This window comes from Gossypium hirsutum, chromosome D04 (assembly GCF_007990345.1).
Source record: "Gossypium hirsutum isolate 1008001.06 chromosome D04, Gossypium_hirsutum_v2.1, whole genome shotgun sequence".
NCBI lineage: Eukaryota > Viridiplantae > Streptophyta > Magnoliopsida > Malvales > Malvaceae > Gossypium > Gossypium hirsutum.
Genome location: NC_053440.1, coordinates 5,671,166 through 5,682,832, shown reverse-complemented (window position 1 = coordinate 5,682,832; position 11,667 = coordinate 5,671,166). Strand labels below are relative to the sequence as shown.

Here is an 11,667-nt window from a genome sequence, read left to right as displayed (position 1 = left end):
TTTCATCAAGAGATCACTACAATTGATTCACTACTAATTAGTAAATTTCGGAAGTAGTTTGCAATGCTTTTATATTTTAATAATTGAGTATTATTATATATTTAATTTTATTTATTTATTTATAAATAAATCATTGCAATATATGTAAAAATAATTTAAAATATAAAAATTTATTAATATATATTAATATATGTAAAAACAATTTTTCCGGAAAATATTTTCAAGAAATCTGCCAAACAGCAGAAAATATTTTACACAGATTCAATCAAACACCAGAAAATATTTTCCAGTAAATCATTTTACAGAAAACATTTTACTGGCAATCAAACGGACCCTTACTTCAGTAGATAATCTAAACGAACCCGTAATCCCATAAAAGAATCAAAATGAGCATTTTATTCAAATACTTAGAAGGATTATTATGTCGTCTACAATTCCAAGTGTAGAGATAGCTAGTCTTGTCTATCGGAGTAGTTGACTCCACGGGTAAAGACATAGATGTACTCATTGGAAGAATGATATATCGAATTGAACCCAAGTCGAATTAATTCTGAATCCATTTGTGAATTAATTCACTTGTGACGTTCATAATATGATTTACCTAAATCCTGAGTTAGTTACTAACCATGCGTATGTAACTCATGTGCTTTGATATAAGTGGAGGCTTGTGCTTTAAAAATGATCGAGCCCATAGACGGTATGTTGGTCACATGACTTGTGTATGGAATGGCTTTACTAGCAACAATGGAATTCATAACTCGATTAAAGAGTTAATGGTATCCTCTCATTGGCATTGTGTGGATTGATAAATATGGAACGTGACCACGAGTTACTCGTTTGAGAACGAGCAATTTATCACATTCGCTTGCTAACAATGATCATATTACTCATTAAGAAGTATTGAGTGAACAAATTTAACTACATGAAATTAATGATATCATATGAGGGTAACACACATATAACAAGGTCAGTGGTAAAACAGTTGGATGAATTGCTTTCGTAAATAGTATACAATAAGGATCTTTCAATCATGATCTTTTAGCGAATAAATTGATATCTAAATCTTAGGTTTAATAGAAGTTGTATCTCATGAAATGATAATTAAATTCCTCAATTTTAACAACCTAATTATAATTAAGGGTCATGCATGCTGAATAATCCCCAAAAAAACTTAAGTCCCATGCCACAATTTAAATAAAATATTACACTTTCTGGATAATAAAAATTTTCAAATAATAAATCTAAAATATTATGATAGACAAAATCAAGTCGAGTCCCTCCGAATGTCATATCTGCGTCCTAACCTGATGAGTTATTTGTAAAGAAGGAGAATAAAAGGGAGTGAGATATATAGCTCAATGTGAGTTCAATCATGAGAAGATTAGTGGAAACAGTCAATAGGTCATATTAGATAATAACACATAGTATAATCGCAATCAAATAGCAAATCAGATAATCGATTTTTCAACTAATCATTAATAGTATCACAGAATTCACAATAGTAATTTCAGAATATTGATTTTTCAATTCATCTCATTGTCACAATATCTCAATGTTCACTACTATGCATATGCTTATGAATGCAATGCAATTTCAATTATCAGAAAAGGTTCTACCCCACCGCTACACACTGCTACATATAATTGAATAAAATCAAACACTGAAACAGTTCAAGGATCATTCAAGGACTAAATGGATCAAAACATAAAATTCTGGTTAAAACTGTAAAATTTGACTAGGTCGTGTGGCTAAATGGATCATTCAATTATCGTGTGGCTAGGTCGCGTGTTAATTTCAAAATCAAGGTAGAAGGGAAACACAACTGTGTGGCAGGCCGTGTGGAAGGCTTTGGTTGTGTGAGAGATTTAAAATTCTTAAGGCTTTAGGGGGACATGATGGTGTGGTCCACATGCCTGAGACACGAATTGCCCCGATTTGCTTGTAAAAGAACACACACCTGTCACCGAGATATCGAACGACATTTCTCGTGCTCAAATCTGATCCGTTGCACCTAAAACAGGTCCTTTAAACGACAATTTCACACAGGTTAACGTTTGTTTTCCAAAATTTATCATGATTCAATGATATTAATGAAAGATTTGTCAAGAACCATTATAGATTGACTAATTGATTTGAAAGATTAATTTCGGATAGAAATTCTATGAAATTTGGGGTCTAATTTTTAGAATGAGATGTACATACCGAACATGATGGAATTATGAAGGTTACCAACGATAAATTCAACAATCGGTAGAGAATCGATTTTTCGGGGATTGATTTGATATCGAGAGCAAAATAATTTCAGTAATGGAGAGAAAATTTAATGCAAAGAAGAGGATGAAAAAGAAATAGGGAGAGAGAAGATAAATTCTAATTGGAATGAAAAAATAAACATAATCCTAATGTAATTAGGGAAAAGAGACTAAATAGCTAGAGTTTTCAAATTTGACGGGCTACTTGGTAATTTCCCCTATTTTGTCGAAATAAAATGAAAGTGACTTGGGAATGGGGTGGTTTGAATTGGTTGTGCAAGAGGAAAAAGCAAGTGCTCAACTATTAAGCTACTGCCCATTTCTTGATAAATTTCTACTCCAAATAATATTTATTCTGATATGGTTTTAATCCTAGGTTGTAGAAAATTTAAAAATGAAAAATGGAAGAGACGTGATTTGAACTTAAGATCTCTAAGAAATGTACAAGCTATTTTTTATCAAGCCTAAGGCTTAATTCTTGCTTATTCATTACAACTAACCTCAAATATTTTGGGGTGTTCGATGGAATTTAATGACATCCACGACCACTTGGACATTTGTAAATGGTATATTCACTATTTTGATCCCTTACTTATTTAAAATCTATAGTGATTAAATTTTATCACTTTTACAATTTAGTCATTGTACATTAATTAACTATTTGATTAACAAAATTAATGGAACAAAATTCAATTAAACTTTATACTAATCTCATAAATATTAAATAATAATATTTACTGACTCGATCATCGGAAATGGAATTTCGAAACCACTGTTTTCAACACCCTTGACTTTCGATTTGTTACACTATTTGTCATATCCATCGATTTATCCGATCCATCTTGCACTTTTTATTCTATCATTTCTTTAGTTATTTATTATTTTAAATATTTATTCTTTATTCTTAAATTTTTTTATTTTTGTTATTTTCTTTGTTTTTCCTGTTTTCCTAAATCTGTTTGGTTTCTTCTTTTTATGTCAGACCTGAATCTTTTTTCTCAGATCAAACAATTTGAATACGATCTACTTCTGTTTGCCCCTTATCAGAGGGACTAGCCACAACATCATTTACAAACATTTAAATTTATCAACATTAAATTTCTAATGGTTTTGGTTAAATATACATGATATTTTTTTAGTACAACATAGTATTTATTGTTTCTAAACAAAAATTGCAAGTTAAAATATCTGGTAGCGATTAACAGTAAGTTCTATTTTTTTTTCTATCTTTAATCTTTTGACACATTTGGAAAATTTTATAATTTTATAATTATTCTATATTTTTTCAACTTTTAATACATTTTTTTATAATTTTTATAGTTTTTTATAAAATAAAAAAAGTAGGGGTCAAATCGATAATGTTATAAAGATTGAGGGGTTAAATTTGTAATTATATTTAATTCTTAAATTGAGTTAATGGAAAGATCGAAAATAATGAATTCGAAAAGTAAAAAGACTAAATTTTAAATAAATAAAAGGAAGGAAAAATATAGAAAATTTTAATATATATTACAAAATTTAATCGAAAATTAAATATATGTAGACCAATTAATTAAAAGAAGAAAAAAGGAAGTGCTGCATTTCTAATATATATTACAAGTTGAATGGACACCTTATACATATGTTTTTTTTTTATAACTACATTATAAATAATTAAATATTTACACAATATAGATCACTAAATAAAAGAAAATATAAAGAAGTAAAATAATCATATTTACGTTATTTTAGATATCTCCACGAGAATGCTGATTTATTGGCAAAGAGACGAAGAAATAGATTTATTATTCCATTTCAATTTATTTAAGACTAAGAAAATGAACTAATGTTGTATTCTCATTCCGGTATCTCGATGGAAATACCTATGAATGGTATTTTCTATAGAAAAAGTATTCTTGCTTTTTTTGACAATCCTCGATACAGAAGAAAGAGTTCGGGAATTACTAAATATGAGACTCTAGGGACGCATTCAATCGTTAAAAGGGAGGATGTGATTGAGTATCGAGGAGTCAAAAAGGTTAAGCCAAAATACGGAATGAAAGTAGATCGATTTTTTTTCATTCCCGAGAAAGTGCATATTTTATCCGAATCTTCTTCCATGAGGGTACGGAACAGTAGTATCATTGGAGTATATACCCAAATCACTTTAAATACAAGAAGTGGATTACTTATAAATGTTGGTGTGATAGTAAACACATATTTCATTTTTAAGAAAAGAATGCATGCTTGAATCTTGAAAATAATATTGTCGCGGAGGGAGAGGTACAAGTTCTAAACCGTAAAATGAACATAAAAATATTTAAAGAAAAGGGGAATTAATGATTTAATAGTATTTTATTTTTGAAAAAATGAAATTATTATTATGAACTTACAATTTTATAATGGTTTGGTTTTCAGGTGACTTCCTAATTGGGTTAGACGATGTTTGATAACTGAAAAATATATATATAAGTGCTAAAAATTAAATATTAATTTTTTTAATATGGAATTTAATAAGTATTGGGTTTGAATTTTTTTTAAAATTGTTTGGTATATTTTGAAATATTAAATATTAAATAAAATATTCATTAAAATTTGTTAATATCAACAATTTTATTTAAGAATAATTAAATATTAATTATAAATAAATATTACTGAGGTTTATTAGGTTCTCGAGTTTAGGTTTTAGAATCTAGTTTAAGGGTAAGTAGTATTAATTTATAATTAATTAATTAATTAATTATGTTTAAATAATTTTATTAGTATGTATTTATTGTCATATTATTATTCACCGATGATGTAGAAAACTCATGCACTGATGGTGTAACAAATATTCTCCCTATCTATTAACTATTTTTGTAATTACTTGTTTAGTAATGAATTTAATTTTCATATTTTTATGTATTTCAAAAATGTAATCCTAAATAATTTATATATAATTTAAGGTTAAAAATATGTCATAGGTCTTTGGAATTTAGTCATTATACTTTTATTTTTTTTAAGAATTTTCTATTCTTCAAATTGTAAAATTCAGGTCCAATTGTAACTCACTTGATAGCGGTGAACCTAAAAAATTGACGTCGAACTTGAATTTATAAAATAATTATGTGCACTTGAATTTCGAAATTTATAAAGTAAAAAAGCTAAATTATTAGATATAAAGATTGAAGGACTAAATTTATATTCTTAAAATCATGATTCTATAGTAATGACCATTAATATTTTTTAAAATGTCCTTTTGTATTTTTTATTTATAAAGTGAAATTCGATAAGTGTATAACATGTAAAGAAAAACGACATGTTGGCCATGTGGAGGTCAAATAAAAATAAGAAGTCAATAATGTGATGCTATTTTTGTTATGCTGCCATTTATTTATGATTTGTTAATTTGTAGCTTCTTAGTTGGTATCTTCAATATCTTGATTGTATCGAATTTTTAACTTCTAATTTTTAATGTTTATTATATAATGAAATAAAAATGATGCAATGAATAGAGAAGTTAAGGTGTGTTCGACTCAGATTAAGTAAATTTTAGATTTTTTTTATTGTTATTTTCATCATCATAATCATAAATTATACATTATGATGGAGGGGTGACGACATGATCGGATACCTCACTAATATCATACAAGGGTCTAGAACAATAGTGTCGAATAGGCAAGTGGGTCGCGTTACTGTGAAATCTGCGTAAAATAAAAGGCAAACGACAAAATTTATCGTAGGGTTTATCTTTTCTATGTATTTAGAAAATTAGTTCATACTTGAAAATAAAAACATCCAAGAGACAATATAACAAAAAGAAATAAAGAAACTCATGATAAATTCCTAATAAATCAATTACGAATCTTCAATCTTGATGGAAATCTGCTTTAGAGTTGGCTTTAATGGTGTTTTTCGAGTTATTTTCTTGAATATTCTCTAACGGCTCCCTCCTATCTTCTTATTTTTGTCATATAATGCTCGACAAACCTAAACATCATGATTTTCCGCTATTCGGTGTGTAATTCCGTGAAATCGACACGACCGTGTGGTCTGGCTATGTGGAATGGTTCAACCCGTATGGCTCTTATAACTTGCTTCAAAACTTCAATTTTCGCTCGTTTTTTACTCTTTTTTGCTCCCAAGTGCTCTATTAAGCATTAAAAGACGATTTTAAAGGATCAAGAGCATAAAATTTACAATTAACATCGAATAATCACCAAAAAACGAATTAAGAATGAGGTTAAAATATATTACTTTTAACACTTATCATCAACACTTTTTAAATGGTCTGTAATGTGTCAATTGAGCTTTGGGAATTTTAAATTACGTCGAGCACGAACAACTCAGTATTTTTGTTGTTCGAAATGCCACAAAAAAACATATTTAAATTTGTAAAATCTTAAAAATATTTCTATAAATATAACAAAAAAATTTTAAAAATAAGTTAGAACTTTTACTATCAGGGGCGTAGTTAGGGGGCTGGAAGGGAGCTCGATTCTCTTAAAATGAAAAATTTTCTATTTAGGCCCTTTAAAATTTTAAATTAGTAAAGGTAAAAGTGCACTTTGGACCCCTAAAATGATAAAATTTTGATTTAATCCTTTAAAAATTATAAATATATAGACTATTAAAATAGTGAAATTGTATTTTTACTATCGTAAAAATTACAATTTAATTTTGACCCCCCTAAACAAAATTCTGACTTCACCCCTGTTTACTATATTGACAACATGATTTGTTACATGTTCTTCCTAAAACCTAAAAAGATCACTTTTTCTCCCAAAATTTTTTTGAAAATAATAAGGGTTTTTTAAGGAGTTTTGAGAGTTTGAGAAAATATTCAGTGGGAAGAGAAGGAAAATGAGCCGAGGTATATAGAGAAGCGAATTGTGACTCTCATAATTGTTACTTTCTATATATTAAATGGGTTGGTTGAGCCAACGAGCAAATAAATTTGCAACACAAATTTTGTAACTTTAAACTCGATATCCATGTGAGTTAAAGTTGTGTTGACTATATTTTGTAATCGATGACTTGTGACATGAATAACATTCACTCTTGTGATGATTTGACATTATCTTGAACTTGACACCTGACAGTATTGAAGTAACCTCCAAGACAAATATTTTGAAAATACATATTATAGTAAATAATAAAAAGACACAATTATGAAGTCAAAAACCACATGTTAAAAATGTGTTGTTAGTCCCTATACTTATATAAAATTTAATATTAATTCATATATTTTACAAGTTAAAAATTCAATACTCCTATTTTTTTTCAAATTAAAAATATTAGTGTAATCATTATCAACATCATCATTAGTAGTTTTCAAGAATTGCCAATTTAATATGTTTATTTTCTGTCAATTATATGGACATCTTAATTAAAATTTCAAGTTGACCAATTTTGACAAAAACTATTTACGATTTTAATGATTAAACTTATATTTTAAATAAAAAAACACTTAAAAGACTAAATCTCGAATCTTATCAAAGTACAGATATTAACGACTCAAATTTATACATAAAATCAAAATCCTTATGCATTACTGGTGTTTGATACATCAGAAGATAGAAAAGACCCAGAATCATGAATGGGATTATGAACTGCAATAACATCAGAATCTGAAGCTTCGAAATCGACATCATCGCAGGGATTGACCGGAAAAATGATGTCTGGATAGCAATGATCATCGCCATGATTACTCTTCACTAACTCAGCATCAGCAGCTTCTTGAAGCTCCAATGCAAATCCTAGCCTTTCCATCACATCATTCATGAATGGCCGCTTCACTCCCATTTCTTGTATGCAACTTTCAGCAATTTCAACAAACACCTTTAAACACTGTGGAGCTATCTTTCCCTTCAGCTTTGGATCTATGGCTTGATGAAGTGTCCCATCAGCAATGCATTTTCTAACCCAATGAGCTAAGTTCATTTGTTCCATTGATACTCTCTTGTCCAGAGCTTTCCTTGCACATAAAACTTCGAGTAGTACTACACCGAACGAGTATACATCGGATTTTTGGGTCAATGTATGACCACGAGCGTATTCGGGATCCAAGTATCCCCATGTGCCCTTTACACCGGTATTGAGCATGTCGAGCTTCGGATCAAGTTTCGACAAGCCAAAATCCGCGACTTTTGCAGTGAATTTATGGTCTAGGAGAATGTTGCTGGTCTTAACGTCACGGTGAATCACAGTATACTTCACCTCTGTATGAAGGTAGTTCAATCCGATTGCTGCCCCATGGCATATCTTGAGCCTTTGTTTCCATGTTAGAGGTTCGTTAGTAGTGTCGTAAAGGTGATCGCGGAGAGTGCCGTTGATCATGTAATCGTACACAAGGATCATCTCGTTGTTGTCGTTGCAATATCCCACCAAAGAGACCAAGTGAATGTGACGAAGCTGGGATAGCATCTCGATCTCGGTCTTGAACTCTCTTGCACCTTGTTTCGACTCTGGATTCAAGCGTTTGATGGCCACTATTGTTTCACCATTATCCAGGAAACCTTTGTAAACATTGCCGAAACCGCCTACCCCGATAATCAAATCTTGATTGAAGTCGCTAGTGGCAGCTTTGATCTCATCTAGTGAAAACCGACGACACAATTCATCAGGCAGCGATGAGGTTTTCGCCCCGACGAATGATTTCCCTTTGGAACGATCAAGCAAGCAGCAAAAACATGATGGTTTATAGTGTGAACCATAGTGCTTCATCTTTCTATGTCGCCAAATGATGGAGCATACTAACACAAGCACAATCAACAAGCCTATACCACCAACACCGATAAAAATAAGCAATTTCCTCTTCGTGTCTTTTGAACTCTTTTTCTCGGTGCCTTTTTCTGGTAACTGGGGCTCGGGATTTGGTCTGCCAAGATTGCCATCGGAGTTATTCAACTTAAAGACTTCTATTCCATTCAGAAGAGCGTCTGCATAAGCACTGAATTCTTTATTAGGATGCAAAGCTATAAAGAGGGAATATTCACTCTTAATATCACCAATGTTTCCAATCATAACCATATAGTCATGATAGATTGGTTTATCTTTACCACCAGCAGTTTCGATCACATCGAATGCTGGCTCTGCGGTCTTGTTATCGATAAAGATCCGGAATCGCCTATCACTCGTCTTTTCTGGGGCCGGATCAAATTCACAGAAATGGAGTCTAACAAGGTACCTGAATCCCGAATCAACCGGTAAACTCCATGTCAAATTGTACAACAAGTTCTCTGTTCTGTTGTTTCCCATTGATCTAGCTGTTTCATATACATTAGCAGGAGCTGTGTACTCATGTATGTTAGAATAGTCGAGTTCAAGACTAGTATTACTAGGAACAACACCAGCTTCTATCAGATTATCAATGTCATTGTACCAGTTTCGATACATGCCAGTATCATCTGCAGCGGTGATTGATGGCCCCCCAACGTTTAAACGATGAACATTCTCGAGTGCAGTATAGTTATCAATCCAGAAACGTGTGCCAAGACCGATGAACTTAATGCCGTGATGATCTGAAGTCGAGTAATAGAGATTAGTAGGCATCGAGACGATTTCGATTCCATTGACAAAAGCATAAGAACCCTCCAAAGAGGGAGTAAAAGTTACATTGAGTGTTTGATTCTGCATCAAGCTTACACAGAACTCTCTAATCGACGACCCTTTCCTCGAACGATCGGCTGTAATGGAAGCAGTGAAGTTATTGAGCAGTGTATAAGGGCCTACCTTGACAGAGAAAAAATAGACAGAGGTGTCAAAGCCATTGTACCGAGCAGGATTGAAATAGAGCCTGATAAATTTTTGACCAGCAGTAACTGGGAACATGTAGGTGAATTCGGATTTAGATATTCTAGCAGTCAAGTAAGGAACAACATGGAAAGAGCTGTTATGCTTTTCGACACTGACCGACACTGATTGGCTACCGGACTCGGCGAACCACGACATGTTATCTCCGGTCCATTCACGACCATCTGGTGCTGTAGAATTGCCTGAAGTTGAAGAACCACAATCTAGAGCAATATTATCAGCAGGGATATAAATTTGTGCACAAGTGAGAATTTGCTGAAGCAAAAACAAGAGCACCGCCAGAAACAGCATCAGTACTCAATTAGGCTCAAAGACTAAAAATACATCCTTTACAGTAATATAAATCTGGGGTTTTATAAATTAGTATGAAAGAAGAAGTAGGAACAAATTGTAAGTATATATTCTGTTATTACATTAATATTGATAATGATTGAGGTCAGGCAACTCTGTCCCACCATTTAAAGTTTTCTACTTTACTAACTTTCCATTATGCTAAATCTGTAATTCAACCCTTCAATTATTTTAAATAAATGTTTGTTTTTTTCCAGGCAACTTCATGTGCTAAAGAATATTAGGAAAACGTTTTTCTCATTGGTTCTCCCATAAAAATTCTCTCTTTTTTTTCAGATTTAAATGATTCCTTTATGTTTATATTTAAAGTTTGTTTTATTATTTGATAAAATATAAAGTATTTTAAACAACAAATGCACGCGATCATTTTTTTTATTAAGACGACCAGCCCCTCTTTGTTGAGCCAAAAATACAAAGCGAAAATAATTTTTAAAGACCAGCCCCTCTTTTGTGTGTATATATATATATGGGGTTTAATATAGGTTTTGATTAACTATTTACAAATATGGATAGACTTGGGCAGACATAAAGTGTGTTAATATCTTACCTAGATCCGAACCCAGCCCAGCATATGAACGCCTCTACTCTTCACTAACTCTAGAGAAATATTCAAGGGAGATAAGTGTAGACGAACTTACCTCGACAAATACAATTGTAAAAACGAAATCGAGAATTAATCTAATATCTTAGCTTATCCTCGATCTAACTCTAATTGTCTCGTTTCTCGATCTATATATAATAAGTTTATTCAATTAAGTAAATTTCAACACTTATATAATCAGATTTACACAATTTAACGTTTTCATAAAATTTATAAAATTACCCCTAATATTTTACCTTTTTTTTAATTTAGCCCCTAAACCCGAAATTCCAAAATTAACAAAATTTTACAATTTTCCATTCTAGCCGAATTTATTCACAAATTTATTCACAAACTAGGACAGTCCATATTCATTGAAATTTCACAAAAAGTTCATGTATATTTTTAACATTTTATCAAATTAGTCCTTTAACTAAAAACTATAAAAAATCACTTTACAAAACAGTCCTAATCAACACTTCAAATTCATCACTTAACATCAAGAATAACAAAAATTCATTAACGGAAAAATCTAAAATCTTTAACAGTTTTGAATACAGAAGTACAAGTTAACTGGACCTAGTTGTAACGATCTCAAAAACGTAAAAATTACAAGAAATAATTGAGAAAGCCACTTACATGCAATGGTTTATTAAGGCCGAATGTTTAGCTTGAGAATGGTGTTTTTACTCTTCCATTTTCGGTGGTTCT

At 31.0% G+C, this 11,667-nt stretch overlaps 1 protein-coding gene across 3 annotated transcripts; it reads right to left on the bottom strand.

Annotated features, from left to right (window-relative positions):
* Window positions 1–7,662: 7,662 nt before the first annotated feature.
* LOC107959746 (receptor-like protein kinase FERONIA) lies at window positions 7,663–10,407 on the bottom strand. 3 transcript variants are annotated; one of them, XM_041091772.1, is made up of 3 exons: window positions 10,125–10,407; window positions 9,988–10,033; window positions 7,663–9,898 (listed from the first exon to the last, which is right to left on the bottom strand). In XM_041091772.1, the coding sequence occupies exons 1-3, from the start codon at window positions 10,314–10,316 to the stop codon at window positions 7,755–7,757; spliced, it is 2,382 nt and encodes a 793-aa protein (XP_040947706.1). In that variant the 5' UTR covers window positions 10,317–10,407; the 3' UTR covers window positions 7,663–7,754. The 3 variants fall into 3 exon arrangements, with proteins under 3 accessions (XP_040947706.1, XP_040947707.1, XP_040947708.1); XM_041091773.1 differs by lacking the exon at window positions 9,988–10,033 and having other exon boundaries at window positions 7,663–9,944; XM_041091774.1 differs by lacking the exon at window positions 9,988–10,033 and having other exon boundaries at window positions 7,663–9,940; window positions 10,125–10,247.
* Window positions 10,408–11,667: the final 1,260 nt, after the last annotated feature.